At 38.8% G+C, this 21,875-nt stretch overlaps 1 protein-coding gene across 3 annotated transcripts in view; it reads left to right on the forward strand.

The window, feature by feature from the left end:
- The window catches only part of LOC128691725 (CLK4-associating serine/arginine rich protein), a 71,918-nt gene that overhangs the window by 29,621 nt on the left and 20,422 nt on the right, over positions 1-21,875 (forward strand). For all 3 annotated transcript variants that reach the window (XM_053780624.2, XM_053780623.2, XM_053780625.2), the window contains 8 exons: positions 5,858-6,036; positions 7,794-8,048; positions 8,620-8,795; positions 11,129-11,199; positions 11,457-11,810; positions 12,771-12,932; positions 13,077-13,185; positions 15,780-16,003. In XM_053780624.2, the coding sequence (XP_053636599.1) occupies positions 5,858-6,036; positions 7,794-8,048; positions 8,620-8,795; positions 11,129-11,199; positions 11,457-11,810; positions 12,771-12,932; positions 13,077-13,185; positions 15,780-16,003 (1,530 nt within the window). The remainder of the gene's footprint in view (positions 1-5,857; positions 6,037-7,793; positions 8,049-8,619; positions 8,796-11,128; positions 11,200-11,456; positions 11,811-12,770; positions 12,933-13,076; positions 13,186-15,779; positions 16,004-21,875) is intronic.

The raw sequence follows: 21,875 nt of genomic DNA on the forward strand, positions 1-21,875 counted from the left end.
TTCTTCTTCTAGACTGTATGAACATATGAAAGTGGTTACAATTAAAATACAAATGTAAAGGTTTGTTAGTGTAATTTATTGGTTTTAAGATATCTTTCCTGGAATCCTTTTGGAAATTAAATTTTTTGTTGCAGATATTCATCTTTTGGCAAAGTTCCATAACACTATAGCATATCGTGCTGTTTTGTTATGCACACCATTGGATTAGTTTAGGATGCAGTCTGGAAGATTTCAGTTATAATGAATGTTATAATTTCAAGGATTTAAATTGTTTTATTCCAAGCAGTACCTCAACAGCATTGTCAGATTGCTTGCATGAAACTTCATATGATGGTGAATGTGGTTTCCTTTGGGTCATCCTGCCTTGATGGGAAACAGCAGATATTATAAAAACAATAATGCTAAATATTAGTTTATTGTTGATAATCTGAAAAACTGTGTGCTCTTAGATGAAGTGGTGCTCCAACACTGAGGATAGTAAGGTTGTACAAATTTCCCTCAAGTGCATGTGAATTCACAGTACAAGGGGAGAGAGAGAGTATGGAGGTGAATGTATTCAGATATTTAGGCGTGGATGTGTCAGCAGATGGGTCTATAAAAGATGAAGTGAATCATAGAATTGAAGAGGGGAAAAATGTGAGTGGTGCACTTAGAAGTCTGTGGAGACAAAGAACTTTGTCCATGGAAGCAAAGAGGGGAATGTATGAAAGTATAGTTATACCAATGCTCTTGTATGGGTGTGAAACAGGGGTGATGAACATTATAACAAGGAGAAGGCTGGAGGCAGTGGAGATGTCATGTCTGAGAGCAATGTGTGGTGTGGATATAATGCAGAGAATTCGTAGTTTGGAAATTAGGAGGAGGTGCAGGATTACCAAAACTATTATGCAGAGGGCTGAGGAAGGGTTGTTGAGGTGGTTTGGATATGTAGAGAGGATGGAGGGAAATAGAATGACTTCGAGAATGTATAAATCTGTAGTGGAGGGAAGATGGGGTAGGGGTTGGCCTTGGAAAGGTTGGAGGGAGGGGGTAAAGGAGGTTTAGTGTGCAAGGGGTTTGGACTTCAAGCAAGCAAGCATGAGCATGTTAGGTAGGAGCGAGTAGAGACAAATGATTTTTAGGACTTGACGTGCTGTTGGAGTGTGAACAAGGTAACATTTATGAAGGGGTTCAGGGAAACCGGCAGGCCTGACTTGAGTCCTGGAGATGGGAAGTACAGTGTCTGCACTCTGAAGGAGGGATGTTAATGTTGCAGTTTTATAACTAATGTAAGTGCACTTCTGGCAAGACAGTGATGGAGTGAATGATGAAAGTTTTTCTTTTTTGGGCCACCCTTCCTTGGTGGGAGACAGCCAATGTGTTAATAAAATAAAAAATAAATTTGTTCTTATGCCATCAGCCAAGCCCAGCACAACTGAACTGGTTTATGTTGATATTTGTGAGAAAGAAAACAGATTTGGACATGGGGAAATACAATAAGTATATTTTGAACAATATCCTGTGGCTAGATTTCAGCTGGAGATCTTGTGCTGGTTCAGAAGAAAATGAAGCTGGGTTGCTCTAATGCAGAATTGGGAATTTGTTTAAGGGAGGGAATGAAGAGAAATTGGGAAATATGTATTCCCAAGTTCATAACAGGTGTGCCTCAACCTAGACTAAGATTGAGACAGTTGATGGTGAAGGGAGAAGCAATGGTAAATATGAAGGATTAAAATTAAATTTTGGTTTTAATTTTTTATTAATTGGCCAATTGCACTTGTTGGATCTTTGGTGACTGGTATCCTCATAATTTTTTTTTAATAAAAATAGGTCAAGAAAAATTTGGAATTTTTTGAGGATCTGGCTCTGTTAATTGTATATGGATTATGATTGTTTATGGCTTTACATTTTTTCATATGTCAGCCAGATTCCCTTCTTATGACCTTTTGGTGCATATGTGGTAAGCTTGTATTTTTTTTGGTAAACATTAGTCAAGAAATGTAGAACTTGCCAAGTCTCAGAATGAATGTTTTACACAGTTAATATACATGTTCCTGTATATTGGGTTTTCTCAAAATAAATAATTATTGTAGTTGCAGGAGCAGAGCTATGCTTGAGGTTGTCTTCATTAATATGCTCATCCTATCCATACGAGTTTTGTTTAAATTTCCAATGTATGTAGCACTATCATATCTTTAAATTTATTCCACTCTTCTACTGCTACTGTATTCATAAAGAAAAATTCCCAATATCCTTGTTGAAGGCACCAAAAAACTCTTTATTCTTTCGCGTGCATTTATAACTCGTCATAGGATAGTGTATAGGGAAACCATGTAGCAGATGTTGCAAATATACGGAATAAGTGGTAGGGTGCTGGAGTGGTGTGGGATTAAAATATCTTGGATCTTATGCACAGTGGCAGTTATCACAGTTATTTGGTTGATGAGAAAGTTCTTATTGGAGATTGTGAGCACAAGTTGCTAAGGTTCATGGATGAATTTGGAAGGATATGTAAAAGTAGGAAATTAAAAGTGAACATAGAAAAGAGCAAAGTGATGAGGGTATCAAAATGTTTAAGCAATGATAGGTTGAATATTAGATTGAGGTAGGGAGTATGGAGGAAGTGGATGTATTTAGATACTTGGGAGTAGGCTAGTCAGCAGATGGGTTTATGAACAATGAAGTGAACCATACAGTAAATGATGGCACTGTAGTGGGGGGCATTGAGACATTTTGATGCCAATTTCCTTGTACCCCTCACTACCTCTTACTCACTGTAGCTACAACTAAATAATGATCTAATACATCTGTTGCCCCTCTATAAATGTGCACATCCAGAAGTCTACCCATAAACTTTTATCCACCAAGACATAATCCAACACATTGTCATTATTCCCTATATTATATCTTCTCTTTATTTATCCTCTTTTTCTTGAAATATTTGTTTTAACACTTTGACTGTCTCCCATCAAGGCAGGGTAATTCCAAAGAGAAAAACACTCGCCATCATTCACACACAATCACTGTCTTTGCAGAGGTACTCAGATAGGACAGTTTAGATGTCACTCCAAACAGCAGATATCCCAGACCCCTCCCTTAAAGTATAGGCATTCTACTTCCCACCTCCAGTACTCGAGTCTGGCTAACCGGTGTCCTTAAATCCCTTCATAAATATTACCCTGCTCACACTCCAACAGCTCGTCAAGTCCCAAAAACCATTTGTCTTCACTCCTATCTAACATGCTCACACATGCCTGCTATATATCAAATTCCTTGCACACAAAACCACTTTTATCCCCTCCCTCCATCCTTTCATAGGACAACACTTGCCTCGCCTTCCCTCCAGTACATATTTATGCACCCTCCAAGTCATCCTATTTTGCTCCATCTTCTCTAAATGATCAAACCACTTCAACAACCCTTCCAATACTTTTGGTAACTCCACACCACCTCCTCCTTGTTTCCACACTGCGAATTCTCTGCATAATATTTACGCCACACATTGCCCTGAGACACATCTCCACTTCCTCCAGGCTCCTCCTTGCTACAACATTTAAAACCCATGCTTCACACCCATATAAGAGTGTTGGTATCATAGTACTTTCATACATTCTCTTCTTTTTCTCCGTGGGTAATGTTCCTCGTCTCCACAGATACCTTGATGCACCCCCACCTTTTTTCCTTGATCAATTCTATGGCTAACCCTCATCCTTCGTAAACCCATCTGCTGACAAGTCAACTCCCAAATATCTGAAGACATCCACTTCTTCCATACTCCCTGCCTTCAATATGATATCCAATTTTTCCTTATCTAAATCCTTTGATACCTTCATCACCTTACACTTATCTATGTTCACTATAAACTTTCTTCCTTTACTTACCCTCCCAAACTTGTCCACTAACTCGTATATAAATATGTTAAACAACCATGGTGCATTAAGCATCCTTGTCTAAAACCTACTTTTACTGGGAAGCAATCTGCCCCTCTCCTATACACCCTAACCCAAGCCTCACTATCCTCATAATTCTTTACTGCATTTAGTAACTGACCATCTATTCCATACACTTGCAACACCTGCCACATTGCTTCCCCATCCACCCTATCATAAGCCTTTTCTAAATCCATAAAAGCAGTAAAACTTTCCTACGTTTATCTAAATGTTATTCACTTGTATGTTTCAATGTAAGTACTTGTTCTACACATCCCCTACCCATTCTAAAGCCTCCTTGTTTATCTGCGATCCTGCTCTCCATCTTGCCTCTAATTCTTCCAGTAATAACCCTACCATACACTTTACCAGGTCAGGTATACTCGGTAAACAACTGCTTTCAGCAAACCGGCAGTATTCCACCAAGGCAGGGTGGCCTAGGAGGAAAGACGAAAGTTTCTCCTTTATAAATTTCATAATGTATACAGGAGAAGTGGTTACTAGCCCCTTGCTCCCGGCATTTTAGTAGCCTCTTACAACACGCATAGCTTGCAGAGGAAGAATTCTGTTCCACTTCCCCATGGAGACTGTAGACTTATTCCCCTATAATTTTACTCTTTTTGTCCCCTTCCCTTTATATAAAGAAACTATGCACATTCTGTATCCCTAGGTAACTTCCCCTCTTTCATACATTTATTGAACAAAAGTAACAATCACTCGAAAACTATATCCCCACCTGCTTTTAACATTTCTGCCATGATCCCATCAGTCCCAGCTGCTTTGCCCCTCTTCAATCTACCCAATGCCTCGTGCACCTCTCCCACTCACATCCAGCTCTTCTTCATTCCTAAGAGATGTTATACTACCTCCCTGGCTAATACATGAAATTACTGCCTGCCTCTTTTTTTTTTTAAGTTGGCCATCTCCCACAGAGGCAGGTAGGGTGACCCAAAAAGAAAATACTTTCATCATCATCATTCAACACTTTTTCATCTCACTCGTACATAATCACTGTCTTTGCAGAGGTGCCCAGAACACAACAGTTTAGAGGCATGTATGTATAAAAATGAACAGCATATCCCTCCAAACTGCCAATATCCCAAACCCCTCCTTTAAAGTTCAGGCATTGTGCTTCCCATTTCCGGAACTCAAGTCCGGCTATATAAAAATAACCGGTTTCCCTGAATCCCTTCACTAAATATTACCCTGCTCACTCTCCAACAGCTCGTCAGGTCCCAAATACCATTCGTCTCCATTCACTCCTATCTAACACACTCACGCATGCTTGCTGGAAGTTTTGCCCTCAAAACCTCCTTTACCCCCTCCCTCCAATCTTTTCAAGGATGACCCCTTCCCCACCTTCCTTCCCCTACATATTTATACGCTCTCCATATCATTCTACTTTGATCCATTATCTCTAAATGACCAAACCACCTCAACAAACCCTCTTCAGCCCTTTGACTAATACTTTTATTAACTCCACACATTCTCCTAATTTCCACACTCCGAATTCTCTGCATAATATGTATTTACACCACACATTGCCCTTAGACAGGACATCTCCACTGCCTCCTCACTGCAGCATTTACAACCCAAGCTTCACACCCATGTAAGAGTGTTGGTACTACTGTACTCTCGTACATTCCTTTTGCTTCCATAGATAATATTTTTTGTCTCCACATATACCTCAGTGCACCGCTTGCCTTTTTTCCTTCATCAGTTCTGTGGTTAACCTCATCTTTCATACATCCCTCCGCTGACACATCAACTCCCAAGTACTATATGAAAACATTCACTTCTTCCATACTCCTCCTCCTCCAATTTGATATCCAATTTTTCTTTTTCTAAATAGTTCGATACCCTCTTCACCTTACTCTTTTCTATGTTCACTTCAAACTTTCTACCTTTACACACACTCCCTCTCTTCACCTGTATCATAATTATTTCAGGATGCCTTGGCGTGGGGATTCTGACTCCATGATAGATCGTTTTGATGTCCGTGCACACTTAGATGACCTACCACCACTGTCAGCATCATCGCAGAAACTAACGGCAGAAGAAGATTGGGAAGAGCGTCAAGCAAATTATGAACGTTACCGCATACTTATACAAAATGATTTCTTAGGCAGTAAGTTTTGCTCTCTTTACTAAAAGTCAAGTCAGTGCTATTTTTTTTTTTTTTTTTAAGTTTATGGCCTTTACTTAACTCTTTAACATATCTAATATATTCATACACAAGTGATGACTCCAATGTACTCAAATTTGATGCATGCACTCTGGGCATATTGGGAACTGCCAGCTAGGGGTATGTTAAAGCATTGGTATCAGTATTGGCAGGTATCTGCTAATTTTGATGTTATTGTCTGCAACCGAGTATCAGTATCGACCATTTTGTGTGTGTGTGTGTGTGTCACGCCAATTGATCAGCCTGTTATCATTTATGGTAAGTTAATTGAAGTAGCACAAAATTGTCATTAACCAAATGTGAGACTGGTGGATTTGTATTTTCCTGGCACGAATGACTTAAACTACTGGATTTATTGTCCACAACAGAGGTCACATTAATGTGTGTTCCTGGAGCTAATAATTTGAATAATTTTGAGAATGTTATCACCCACATTGGTGGTTATATTGGACTTGATGCTGTCTACCTGCCAATTCTCATAGCTTTTAGGGTAATACTGTGTACAGTCACATTGTCATAACTTTTAAAATTTATTTGGTGATGTTATTACTGTTCTTGCTGTTGAACAACGGTTTAGTGCCAGTGGAGGTAGCGTAGGTAGCAATGATATGGCCGTGGACTAGTTTGGCTTTAATTGGATAGGAGTGAGTACACAACGGGCAATGTGAGGGATGACCGATAGCCAGTCCGTGGAGGGGGAGCACTTGTACCTCTCAAGTCAGTCGGCGGGGAAGTGAGGACGAATGGGCCCAGCACCCTACCGACCTGGGTAAGCCTACAGAGGGCAGCACTTAAATGCAGCGAAATATGAACTAAGCTGGCAGACAGCATAGGCTGTCTGTGCTGACAGTACAGGCTGTCTACATTGCTACCTTGAGTTTGTTCTGTCTCTTTGTAATTATAGAAATGAAGGTGTGCCAAAGTATTGGTATTGGCTATTTTTCTTAGTGCCTTCAGCAGCAGCAGCATCATCATGGCTAATATCCATAGATAAAAAAGGAGTGCAGAAGATAGGTGATGCTCCTACTAGAGAGTAGCCATAGGTAGCATGGGTGGCAGTGGGGAAAGGAAGGAGCTGTTTTTCCCCAAACACTCAAACCTCAGGCTCAACTTTGGTCAGAGGGGCAAAAAGTTCCGTGTTATTTTTCGTATAACTTGATGCCATGGAATCCTACAGTAGACAATACTAAAATTTTCATGTTAGCTGATTATTTTGCATGTTACAGCACACTCAAAGATTTTTGTTTGCACACTTGTCAGAATTTTTTGGTTTCTCTTTTTGTCATAATATACCAAAATCATTCTTTAAAAAAGGGCTCACATCTTGAATTCTCTTGGATGTTCAGCTTCTACCTGTTCTTCCTTTGTTGTGGATCCTCCCTGCTAGTCTTTCCTTGCATACCATGTGTGTTCCAAGTACTTTGTAAAATGATCATGTCATCTTGTAATCTGCATTGCTCCAAAAGCATAATATCTAACTTGTGTTGTTAGTGTTGTACATGGAAAGTGTTATAGCAATAATTATTCTCATAATATTAGAGTTAAAAATTCAAACAGGTGTCAGTCTAGATAAGAGACATCAGAACTACTGAAATGTGGACTAGTATAATATCAGGTAAGTAGTTACTATTGGCATGTGTTGTTATTTTAGCGAAAAAAAAATATTTTCTGAATACTTTTATTGTTTCTCAATATTTTAGTTAAAGAAGAGAAATTCCTGCACCAAATTCGCCTAGAGGAACAGTTTGGGCCTATTGTTAATAAACCAATTGAAGAAGAAAAGAAAACTTTAGCTCCCAAAAAAGCAGCTATTGCATTTACTTACACGGAGGAAGCAGAAGAGGAGGAGGAGGAGAGACCCGGCTCTTCAAATGCAGATTCTGTTTTGCCAGAGGGTGGAGATGAAGTAGCAGGTGAAGGCTCCGATGATGAAAGTGACAGTGATATTGACCTGGGTGAGTGATGCCTATTAGTGGTCTGGGTTAAAGTTTCCACTGAACTTTCTTTTGAACTCATATTAAGCCCCTAAGACATGTCTGGTTTTATGAGTGTTTCTAAAGGCCTACCTGTAATTACCTGTTTTTACCTGTGGACAGACTTTGTAGTCAACTGCCTGATCATTAAAGTTGTTCTTATCTTGTAGCCTTGTCAAATACAACTACTGAATTAGTTTTTGCTGTCAAAATAGCATTTGAGTTGTACCCAAATTATCTGCTAAAGTTTATTGAGGGAATCATAGGTTGTGGGGAAATATGGAACCAGGATATCCTGTAGAGACTTAGTTTAAATTCCTTAAAATAGCTTTAAATTTGTTTGCTATGTGAAACTAATTTCAGTTTATTTTTTTTGTATTATATTAATATTACATACTGTTTTTTGCTTTTTAAATTGTTCTAGCTAATAAATCTCAATTTAATTTTTTATTTTTTATGAAATTTACTTCAAATTAGGTGCTTACTATGGGTTTATTTACATTTTTATAAGCATTAAAGACTTCAACTGATTGGACTTTTCCTCCTCATGCAGATTTGACAGTTGATGTGATGTCGTTGTCCAACACTCAGCAACAGGAGATGAACATATCTGGTGTTGAGTATGGTCTGAATCAAGATGATTTCATGTCTCTTATTAGCCGTGACCTTCAGGAAGCAGAAGAATTGAGAGTGGCCAAAGAACACGAGGATGAAAAGGCCATGTACTCGGTGAGTGTTGCTTGATTTCATTTTTAACAATTGTTTCTTGTTTCACTTCTATTAAAATGTTAAATATTTGCCTGTATAAACATTAATTATAATTTTTTACTTTAATTTCATTCTCAGTCTTCCCTCCTTGATTATTCTTTAGCACACTGGTTGAAAGAATTCCTTACCTTGTATATGAAACCACAGTGTGTGATGGACTGATGGGTAAACATAACTAGCTTGTGGTCTCATAATTAGCTCACATAGAGCAGCTATACACTGCAGGATTCTGCCCTTCGAATAATGGGTGAAGGTGCCTTGATGCCAGTATTTTCCATCCAAGTAATTGTAACTGCCCTCTTTTCCTTTGGATCTAATTTGAATGCCTCCCACTGTTGTGTAAATAATCAAATAGCAATGGTCATTGAGGAGCAACATAATGGTTGCAGTAGTTGTGTGAAACAGCACATCATGTACAGGTCGACAATCACTAATCCAGCATCATTGGGATCATTAAATTCCTTAAGAAACTCACATACTGGTCTGCCAGAGCTAACTGCATTCAGTAGGTGTCTCATAAAATGGGTGTGATACTTACACTAGCCGAAATTAGTGTCAAATTTGTGATGGAACTGGATTAGTGATTGCCAGATCAGTGATGGCCGACCTGTACAGTAAATAGGGAGGCAGTGAAACCGCCAAAGGCTTCACATGTCAAGATGGCAGCCAGATGTGCCAGGAGTCACAATAAATTGTTATTAATTGATGTCAGGTAAACTGTTAAATTATAAGTTTGACTAATCCCATCACTGGAATAATGTCCAACATAACTAAAAGTAGAATGACATGGAAAGCATATAAATCTATAGGGGAAGGAAGGAGGGGTAGGGGTCGTCCTCGAAAGGGTTGGAAAGAGGGGGTAAAGGAGGTTTTGTGGGCGAGGGGCTTGGACTTCCAGCAAGCGTGCATGAGCGTGTTAGATAGGAGTGAATGGAGACAAATGATACTTGGGACCTGACGATCTGTTGGAGTGTGAGCAGGGTAATATTTAGTGAAGGGATTCAGGGAAACCGGTTATTTTCATATAGTCGGACTTGAGTCCTGGAAATGGGAAGTACAATGCCTGCACTTTAAAGGAGGGGTTTGGGATATTGGCAGTTTGGAGGGATATGTTGTGTATCTTTATACGTATATGCTTCTAAACTGTTGTATTCTGAGCACCTCTGCAAAAACAGTGATAATGTGTGAGTGTGGTGAAAGTATTGAATGATGAAAGTATTTTCTTTTTGGGGATTTTTTCTTTTTTGGGGTCACCCTGCCTCGGTGGGAGACGGCTGACGTGTTGAAAAAGAAAAAGACTAAAAACCTGTCTACAGGGTCATTCCATGTCACGTAAACCAGGGATTCCTACCTGACCATCCCCAATTTCAATAAAATTTTACATGAAGGTTGGCATATGTCATACTAACTCTGGAAAAGTTTTAGTTCTTGATATGCTATAGTAGTAATGCTGTGGCCCTCAGAGTGGTGCCAGGTGAAAATTTCACCAACCTGCAGCACAGTCAGCATTGTTCAGGTTATTGCTGTGTAAATAAACATGCCTATACAACTTTTGGAGTTGATTTAAAAAATTGCAGTCCTAAAACTTGGATTCTTTTACTTTTTTTCACAGGATGAAGCCAAAGTAGGCAAAAGAAATCTTGTCACATAAAATTGAATCTTGAATTCAGCTGCCTGTATCTCTAAAGGAAAACATTATTTTAGTATGACATTGTAGCAAGCTACCCAAAGGAACAGTCACAATCTTAAAATTTCAGACTAATGGTACCTAAAAATGCCCTCATAGACCTCAGTGAATTTTAGGCTCTTTTTAAAGACCAGTAGCAAAAAAGCAGCACAACCAATTTTCTTAAACTTCATTAGAAAGAGCAGATTCTAAACTACAAGATATCTGTTTTCTGGATAGGCATTTTACCCTTGAAGAAAACAGGCCTTAAAATAAGATGATTTTTGGTTTGAGCAATGTTATAATGAAAACCAGGCATTTTTGAATTGTTATAGAGCAACAACATCTAGAACCTTGTGTTTAGGTGTCCATAAAATTTTCAGTGGCAATTTCAGAAATTATCTGAATTCATAAGGATTGATATTTATTTTTCAAATTAAGCTTAAAGTTGTCAAAAAGTGTCATGAAGTGTTATATCAACAGTTTACCTTACTTGTAAAATAAATTTACCTGCCCAGTTTTTATTTTCATAAGCTGTCATTTTTATTGAACTATTTTTCTAACACTAATTCTGTTCAGTGTATAATTACAAATATTTAGCAATTTTTCATGTTTAACTCTGCTTCAGGGTCGTAAATCTCGAAAAGAGAGACGGGCATTGAAGAAAAAACACATGGACCGAAAATTCAGCCCACCAAGGTAAGAATAATCTTTTAGTGTACGAGATGTTTTCTAATTGGACTTTCATTAAAAATCATTTCAGTGAATTAACAGTATTGTATATAGGAATCTTTAGCAGATAAGTAAAAATACTGCCCCATCTAGTTCTTGTAATAGTCATGCCAGCATACAGATTTTTGCTACAAATGTTTGGAAATTTATTTTTTTATTTTGGTTACTTGATAAATATGTAGATGGCAGGGAATCAGAGTGCAGCGTGTGTATTTTAATTTCAGTTACGCTGCCCGAGCCAGTCCAACATATGCACCATATCGGAGGTCTTCTTCACGCTCAAAGTCCCGCTCTCCTACGCCTCCTGCAACTGGGACAATAAAGTTTATTACAAGCTTTGGAGGAGAATCTGATGGTGCAGGAACAGATGATGAGGGTGTTACTGGTGTCATTATTTTGCCAAAGGGGGATCGTGCAGTTCGTGATCGGCGTAAGAATCGCTGGGATCAGAAGTCCCGTGAAAGTGGAGGAGGGAGTCATCACCGTTCTGGAAGTACAGGGCCCAGCAGTAGCAGCCACACTACCGCCTCCAGCCACTCTTCATCCTCAAAGAAACGACGTCACTCACCTCGCAGCCGGTCGGTATCCCCCCCACCAGGTGGCTAACCCCCCTGGCGTGGCTCCCTCTTTTATCTCTTCAGCCATGTGTCCAGACATATAATCTGCCGCCACTAGTTCTTGGCCAACTTGATCCTGTTTCACTTGGCCTCACCATAATAATTGGGCTGATGCTGCATGGGAAAGTTATTAAGTCATTTGATTGTGCTAAAATATAAGTGGAACCAAAAGAGCAACCAGACCATTTACACAAGAGCTTATTAAGTGCTAAAGGTTACATTGTTTTGTTCATGTTGGTTGCTGGGTTACTTGCATCAGACAGCCAGTCTGGTAACAGAAAATTTAAGGGCAAAAACTAAAGTGAACACATAAAGCGATGATGGGAAAAGATGTTGCATTAGTGGTGAGAACTTCAACAGCATGGTTTTTGGTAAGTAAGTGCAGGGAAGTCCTAATATCTAAGCTCTTCACTATTGTTGTAAATATAATTATATATTTCAGAGTAGTTTCGTTAACTCTTAGATGAAGCCATAATATTTCGTCAGAGGTCACAAGCAGATTATAGGAAATGTAATGCAGTACTGATCCACACTTTATAATGGTCTACAATTTCCAGATTTCCTGTATTCTTATTTATTTTGGTCTTCATTTTTATATTTATGTATGTTTTTTTTTTTTTTTTTTTTTTTTTTTTTTTTTTTTTTTTTTTTTTTTTTTTTTTTTTTTAAGGTACATTAGATGTACATAATAGATTTTTTCTTTATATTATTATCTGAAATAGTATTAAATGTTCCAGTTTCTAGTAGGAAATTTTTGGAGAATTTAAACACTGGTTCAACATCTGTTGATCATTAACATTTGTAAAGTGTATAGCATTATAGGTGAAGAAACTAAATGCTTTACTATGTGTATGTGGAAATTTCCTTTTTCCAAAATAAGCTGCTAATTAAGAGATCACTTAATGTTAGTGGTTGAAACAGGTCTCGTTCTCGGAGTGGATCTAGCAGTCGATCTCATCGTCGGCAGAGGTCACGTCATTCCCGATCTCACTCTCGACATTCCCGTTCCCACTCCCATACTAGGCATTCAAGATACACCAAGTCACACAGCAAGTCACCCTCTAGATCAAGATCACGTGACAGGTCAGTTTAGGGGAATTTTAAGATAAAATTATTGCTGTGAGATGGATAATTAATTTTGAGATAGACAAACAAAAATTGGTATAAGAAAATTATAACTCCTGTGAAACATTGTTAAAAAATTTCACTTCATTTGTATTCATGAAGGCATTACAGTTGGAGAAGAGGTCGAGGTTCTCATAGACGCTCGCATAGTCAGTCAAAATCACACAGCCGATCAAAGAGTGCTGACAAAAAGACTCCTTCCCCACCTAAGGTGAGTTTAAAATGGGTTTTACGCTGAAAGTAGACAGTAAGACCACTGAAAATACACACGAAATGCATCTGATAAAATTAGGAGCATGCATTGCGAGTAACGATGAATCGTTCACCAAAAGAATCGATCTCATGGTTGGGTATGTGTAATTTTAATATACAAAGTAGTGGAATGGCTTCTCTTCTATGTCTTCTATTAGCCTGTAGTTATACAGAGCTATTGTGATTCATAATTTTAATAAAATTAATATACAAATTAAAAACTGATGTGAGTGGGAGTGGGTAACCAATATCTACTACATGCCCAGGCCACCTTAACATTCCCTCCCTCCTAACTCGCGAGTTAATTGTTCTTCCATATTGTGTTGCTACTACTACAACTTGTATCACTACTACTACTACTGTTACCACTAGTATTGCAGCTCACTCTGAGCCTATATATACCCTCTGTGTCCATGTACTGTATGTAACAGCTTGACAAAGCTCCTGGAGAGCAAAACGTTGCCACAATAAAATGTCACATTAGTTGCACTTGTCCTTTTACGTTAAAAAGAGTGATGACCACCCTTTGCTTTTATAAGAGTTGTTTCATGCTTTAGCATAGAATCAGAAGAATAGGAGGAATGCTAATGCAGTAGCTATGAGCTTTGTTGACTGGAACAATGGAATTGGCCAAAAATAAGGTGCAAAGTGGGTGAAATCACCAATGCCTAAATATCACCGAGACTGGTAACTTTGCAAGAGTATAGTTCCACGAGTTTTCCATCAATTTTTTTTTCGTCAACCCTGAGAGCAAGTTTGAAATTAGGGATCTTGACCCTGAAAGGGTTAATATTGAGCTGTTCCAACTGGTATTCTTTTAGTTACCAGTATTTATATTGATGGAATAAAGATAGAAATGTTAAAAGCAGGTGGGGATATAGTTTTGGAGTGGTTGGTGCAGTTATTTAATAAATGTATGGAAGAGGGTAAGGTACCTAGGGATTGGCAGAGCGCGTGCATAGTTCCTTTGTATAAAGGCAAAGGGGACAAAAGAGTGCAAAAATTATAGGGGGATAAGTCTGTTGAGTATACCTGGTAGTTATTATTGAAAGAATTAAGAGTAAGACAGAATAGGATAGCAGATGAACAAGGAGGCTTTAGGAAAGGTAGGGGGTGTGTGGACCAGGTGTTTACAGTGAAATATATAAGTGAACAGTATTTAGATAAGGCTAAAGAGGTCTTTGTGGCATTTATGGATTTGGAAAAGGCGTATGACAGGGTGGATAGGGGGGCAATGTGGCAGATGTTGCAAGTGTATGGTGTAGGAGGTAGGTTACTGAAAGCAGTGAAGAGTTTTTACGAGGATAGTGAGGCTCAAGTTAGAATATGTAGGAAAGATGGAAATTGTTTCCCAGTAAAAGTAGGCCTTAGACAAGGATGTGTGATGTCACCGTGGTTGTTTAATATATTTATAGATGGGGTTGTAAGAGAAGTAAATGCGAGGGTCTTGGCAAGAGGCGTGGAGTTAAAAGATAAAGAATCACACATAAAGTGGGAGCTGTCACAGTTGCTCTTTGCTGATGACACTGTACTCTTGGGAGATTCTGAAGAGAAGTTGCAGAGATTGGTGGATGAATTTGGTAGGGTGTGCAAAAGAAGAAAATTAAAAGTGAATACAGGAAAGAGTAAGGTTATGAGGATAAAAAGATTAGGTGATGAAAGATTGGATATCAGATTGGAGGGAGAGAGTATGGAGGAGGTGAATGTATTCAGATATTTGGGAGTGGACGTGTCAGCGGATGGGTCTATGAAAGATGAGGTGAATCATAGAATTGATGAGGGGAAAAGGGTGAGTGGTGCACTTAGGAGTCTGTTGAGACAAAGAACTTTGTCCTTGGAGGCAAAGAGGGGAATGTATGAGAGTATAGTTTTACCAACGCTCTTATATGGGTGTGAAGCATGTGTGATGAATGTTGCAGCGAGGAGAAGGCTGGAGGCAGTGGAGATGTCATGTCTGAGGGCAATGTGTGGTGTGAATATAATGCAGAGAATTCGTAGTTTGGAAGTTAGGAGGAGGTGCGGGATTACCAAAACTGTTGTCCAGAGGGCTGAGGAAGGGTTGTTGAGGTGGTTTGGACATGTAGAGAGAATGGAGCGAAACAGAGTGACTTCAAGAGTGTATCAGTCTGTAGTGGAAGGAAGGTGGGGTAGGGGTCGGCCTAGGAAAGGTTGGAGGGAAGGGGTAAAGGAGGTTTTGTGTGCGAGGGGCTTGGACTTCCAGCAGGCATGCATGAGCGTGTTTGATAGGAGTGACTGGAGACAAATGGTTTTTAATACTTGACGTGCTGTTGGAGTGTGAGCAAAGTAACATTTATGAAGGGGTTCAGGGAAACCGGCAGGCCGGACTTAGAGTCCTGAAGATGGGAAGTACAGTGCCTGCACTCTGAAGGAGAGGTGTTAATGTTGCAGTTTAAAAACTGTAGTGTAAAGCACCCTTCCGGCAAGACAGTGATGGAGTAAATGATGGTTTAAGTTTTTCTTTTTCGGGCCACCCTGCCTTGGTGGGAATCGGCCAGTGTGATAATAAAAATAAAATGTTTATATATATTTCAGACAAGTGGAAACCAGGCTGCTGTTGCAGTTCAGCATGTAGGTGGTGTAGGAACACCAGAGCCACCTGCAAAACTGCCATCACCACCATGCCGTCGCTACTATGGTCGGCGTGGACAAGGCAGTAATTCAGAGTCTGCCTCTGAATCTGAATCAGAGACCAAGTCTACCAGCAGTGCCAACACTCTGCAGAACTCTGCTAATACAAATATCAAAACTAACAATTTGTAAGTTGATTTTCTGTTTAAAAGATGAAAGTGGATGATTGTGTATATCGGATAGAATTTCAGGAGTACTACTTGATACAAAATATTTGTATAAAAGAATTTTAACCTTTTGAGGATCCGTCCTGTAGCTCTACGGCTTTGAAGCCAGGGTCCAAGCTGTAGTACTTTGTCATGAGTTCAGCTCACTCAGATAAGCTGTGAGTGGTAAATTTGGGCCTAGATATGAGAGAATGCATTTGTGGCAAGTGTGCACCACATAAAACAAATCGTGCAACACACGGTGCATAATGAGAAAAAACTGTGACTGTGCTTTTGGATTAAAACATCGACTTTGCATTATATTTTCATATGGTTTTTATGGCTGTATTAGTGGTTTCTTGGTCTCATGATAGAATGGAAGATATATTACAGAAATAGAGATGATTTTGATTAGTTTTAGTATTGAAAATAGCTTGAAATTGTTCTCAAAGTAATGGAAATGTTTGATTTTTGCTGATATTCAGTGTTTAGAAGTAAATAAATGGCATCATGCGTCCAACACACGCCATCTGGTGGGTCTGACATATGTTCTCAAATGCACTGATATTTATACAATTATTACAATATTGCATAACAGTAAATCTTCTATTTTTTGATGCGAATAAAAAATCAAAATGGAATTCATCTGTAAAGCCTGGAAACATGACTAATAAACAAAGGAAATGTATTGTAGTGCCAGGAATGCCTGCATTGTTTATTCTGAACCCTATTTTGAAATTGGAATATTTTGAACTTTGTGTGAAAATGGCCAAATTACCAATTTCTGATCACATTATTGGGTAGCTGAAATAGCTGATTGGGCAGTTTGGCTAAGAATTTGATCGACTGGAATAATGTAATTGGCCTAAAATAGGAGTCAAAGTAGGCAAAAATCACAGATGCACAAATATCGTTGACGCAGTAAAATTAGTGATAGTGTAATTTCATAAATTTTTCATCACTTTTCATACTTGTTTTATTACCTTCAGAAAAAGATTCTCTACCATTTAATAAGAAAAAATAGCAATTTTTTGGGGGGAAAATTCTTCGACGATCCATACCAGGGTGTGCAACACCTGGTGCATCATGAACTAGCTGTAGAGCTACGTTCACTAGTGACTGTGGAATTACTAACTGGTACACTTTTGCTTGGAGTACCCAACTCGGCTGTTCGATACAGTAATTCTTGGCTCATTACAAAGTCACTAATGGGCGCTGGTGGCTTCACAGTAAGAATAAGATCTTCCTGGAGCAGGAATCGAATCGCCAGAACACAAGGGATCGGTTCTTACTGGAGGAATGAACAAACTCGGTGGAGTGGACGACTCTCCCCGGTTGAAAAAATTAACGCTCTAACACGCAATATGAGCAAGGGAGAACGAATCTACTATCTCAAACTGCAAGCACAGGAGAAAATAAATGAACACGGTCAACAATGCTGATATTCAATCTGAGTCACACACAGTGACACGAGGTATCAGCTATAAAGAAACTTCACTTACAAACGTTAACATGTGAAAGTTACTCGAGAAATAACTTCTTACAATGCACTGATTACTGTCAACTAGGATGGGATCACCATCTGGAACATTAGGAACAACAACAGACACTAGTGAGAGCACTAGCTGTAACAGAGACGTCTTTCTGCAGACAGCATGTCACATCAACAAGAGATGGCATTACTAGTTTCAAGTAATCGTTTTCTGACAAGGCATCCCCTGTGGAGAAACTACTACTCGAACTAGCAGACATTGCAGGGATAGGCTGTGCACTCAAGGCAGTCTGAGTGTCCCAGGACACTTGAGGCAACGGAACACTATCCTGCAAGTCTGAAGGTGTAGGTGGAACACAGATGGGAGTGACAGTTACTAGTGCCTGACCACTCGGCTACGTTAATAAGTAATTCATGGCTCTATAGGAACTTAATCTGAACTTCACATTTCGCAGCACTTTGACAAATCTGATACAAGCTGTGAGAACAAACGCGTTGCTCAAGGGCTAGGTATTGTCTTTCAGTCAGTAAGGGAATATTGGTACTGTGGACTGATTCATATTGACTTTGACTGGCATGATACACTAAGTGAACGTTCAAAAGTGACTGGGACATCTTCTCAGTGAACTTACTGAAGGGCATAAGGCAAAAAAAATAGAAAGAATGACACAAGCTTAAACGGGAAGAAAATGCTTAACGATTCTGCATAAGTAATTAAAAATTGACAGGTCACACAGGAAGCAAAGAACTCAGTCACGGAGAAAATGCTTATCTGAACAAACAACACTTTGACGATCAAGAGAACTTGCACTTTACTCAAATCTAATTTGCTCAACTTTTACTTTAAATTGAATGAATGGCACAGTGAGTTGTCTTTACTTTCAATGCAATAGGGAAATACACAATAAAATGATAAAATGGACTCAATAAAGCTTGTGCAAAAATAAAGCAAACTGGGACACAATTCACTGGAATAAAATAAAATGGCACAGAAAGAATAAAATATTATGCACAGAACAGAGCATATGAAACTGCACTGAAATAAACTGTAGCAATATTGCAAATGACAATTGCTAATCAAAAAGTATTGCACAACACTGCATAAAATCTGCAAGAAAAACTTTAATGACAACACAATATTTGCACAAGAATTATTGCAAAATGAAGCTATGTGCAATAATAGAAATTATTACACACACAAGAAAAGAAATATATCAAGGAATGAACACTTTAACTCTTAACTGCAGCTTAAACAACACTTAACAAGCAAAAGAACAATTTACTCTAAAGGAAGAACTTAAAAATTGCACTAAGAGTGAATTTGTTCAATGAAACATGAAAAATAAAAGGTGCTAAAACACAACAAAAAAGTTTGAACACTTAAAGTGATGCAGAACACAACACAACACATCAACATAAACACAGTACTAGAATTTTCTTGCAATGAAACTTGATGTGTGAAAACTTTTGTAAAAATGATTTCTTGCTTGCACAAAATAATGGCACTATTGTCTGTGGAAATAAGACAAATTAGACACTGGCTAAATGAAAGAATATGAACACAAAAAAAATAATGTTCAACACACAGGGAACAAAAAAAAAGAATACACAAATGCTGGGATGAAAGAAATATATATAACTGAGACAACACTGAGTTGTGATGCAGAATATAACTAAATAAATTACTGAATTAATTCACTGGAATACTGAGAACACAAGGTGATTCTGAAGTGTAAACACAAGTTCTATACTGCTCATATGTTGCATACACAACAAAGGAAAACACTAAGTACTTACTTCAAGTGTATAAAAAGACACACAACACAACAGACATAAGATAATGCACGAAAATTAACACTGAATTAAGGAGATAAAAAGATTATTGCAAACAAACACCGAGTCTGACCGAGAGTCACTGAATGTCACTAAGAAAATCACTGGAATACAAAAGAAATGTCTCAACACTCGCAAATGTCTCTATGAAAAATATTATCGCTGTAACGACTTGGTGAAGAATAAGATTGATGGTGGAAGGTTGGAGGATTGTTTATGTAGTCTTGCCGCTGTCCTCTGCACACGTGATCGTAGAATTGCGCTTACATCGACGATAGACTTCTCACAGGAGGCTTTCAATAGGTGGCGCCACTGTCGAAGACACTCTAGCTCTTGACTCCCTATGTGGTCCTTAAAATATGGTGCTACAACCCTTAGTAGTGCGCCAAAACACTGGTAGAGGTTGGGTGAGTACCACAACACCGTGAGAGTGGTTGGGTTTGTGGGTAAACAGGGCTAAGGCGTCTGAGGCCGCCTGGTGAGTTAGTGGGGTTAGCAGGGCTAAGACCGAGACCGCGTGGTGAGACACGTGGTCATGGGCCTATGGGTTGAACGGCGTAAGCCTCACTGAGGACGCCCACACTGCCACGAAGATAATTCTAAGCCAGCTGGCTTAAAATACATCCACGAAATACCACAACACCACAAGGATGAAAAAAGAGCACTCAGAATGGCTTGGAGCTTGTCACAAGCGATGAAGACTACTCACGTGGATTACTTGAGTACTGGGGTAAGACACCTGGGTTAGTTGCTAGCTGGCTTATCTTAACCCTTCACACAGAATAGCTTGATAACTTCTCACGATGAGCACAGCAGGGGTGGAAAGCTGGCTTGGCAGGCAAAGGAACTGGATGGAGTAGACTAGGCTGGACTGGACTCCCTCACCACAGACTGGAAGCTGGCTTATTTTGCAAACTCGGGTCAACCCCTCAGGACTGATGCAAATAAGCAGATAAACGCTAATACAAAGAGACTGGCCAGTGAATAATGTAGTGGCTGGTAGAAGCTTGGGAGAGTAGCTGGCTTGAGGTAGGTTGAGCGTACCCTGCTCGGCAGGCCTACTCACAAGATGGCAGGCTCGGTCGAAATTTATCTCCAGAAATCGCTCTAATCGTCAGAATTACAATCCCACCGCTGCCACCATTTATCGTAGGGGTTCTTAAATGGAGATATCGAGGGTTGAAGGTACACACACTTGTTGGATGGTAACGATATATTGTCAGACTGTGATGATGGGAAATGGAGCCCAGCCTTCTGCCTGTCCTAGCCTATGTCAAACGCCGACTGAGAAGGAGGCAGAGGTACGAACGTACACATGCGCATCCCGTGACATCACACAACAGTCACAGGCCTAGGGATCTCCTATCTAAAGCACATGGATGATACTGATATGCTATACAACACAAGGATTAGCAACTATGCTGACACCTGTGGACAAGGCGTAGAACTGCAGGACTGACTCTCAGAGGGTTAATGAACAGAAATTATTTAATAATATAGCATGAATGAAAGAAATAGGGTGCAGGACACAAGGATTGTACTATCATTTAGAACTATTTTTATAATGTTTCACATAATAAGATTTTTTTTTTCTCCAAAAATATTTGATTTTGGTGTATTGTCTCCCATTGTTAATTCCCAGATTAAGAGATGAAACAAAGAATAGGCCTGGAAAGTCATGAAAACGAACAATTTTCATTTAGAAAGTGTCTAAACTTGCCAGAGATTTAAAAGAAAAATATACTGCATGTTTTTATAGCATATAGAAGAGGCAAAAAAGTGCGTAGTAATAGTTATTTTTTATTTATAAAATAGCAAATTATATGCTAGAAAATATGTTAAACTAAAAGCAGCGTGACATTAAAATCATTACTTCAGAAAATGAAAGGTGCAAGATATTTAGCCCTTAAACTGTCCATACCGATCTGTTCACATGCGTAGTGCTCTAAAAGTAGATCTACGTTTTTTACATATTTTCGGATATAACAAAAAAAAAATATAGATCAAAGTTTTTTTATACGTTTTCAAATTTAAAAAAAAAATCTACGTTTTTTTTTTTTTTTTTTTTTTACATTCAAATGTTGAAAAAACTTAGATCTACGTTTGGACAGTTTAAGGGTTAAAAACTAGTGTATATACTGCATTTATAACAAAAAATTAATGGCTTGAACTTAGTTTGCCTACAGTTGAATGAGACAGAACCCAGTGAAATAACTCAAGGTGAAGAAAGTAAGTGTTAGACATTGTAAAAATAAAGCAGTGGAACTGGAAGTGATTTAACATTATTCATTGAAGGAATGTGTGGAGGAACTAAGCTCTGTTTGGATTATTTTAGAGACCCTCTACATAAAGGTAAATTGGCAGTGTTGTGCTAACCCAGACAGGTCAGAACTAGTACCTTTAGGGAAGGTGGTAGGAAAGACCCTCTTAACTAATGTTGCCAGAACATTAGACAGACCCATTAAAGGAATGCTGATAAAATATTTAAGCAAAAATATGCTAATTGATAATTTGGTTACAGATAGACAA

The sequence above is a fragment of the Cherax quadricarinatus genome, chromosome 26 (genome assembly GCF_038502225.1).
Source record: "Cherax quadricarinatus isolate ZL_2023a chromosome 26, ASM3850222v1, whole genome shotgun sequence".
In the NCBI taxonomy this organism is placed as follows: Eukaryota; Metazoa; Arthropoda; class Malacostraca; order Decapoda; family Parastacidae; genus Cherax; species Cherax quadricarinatus.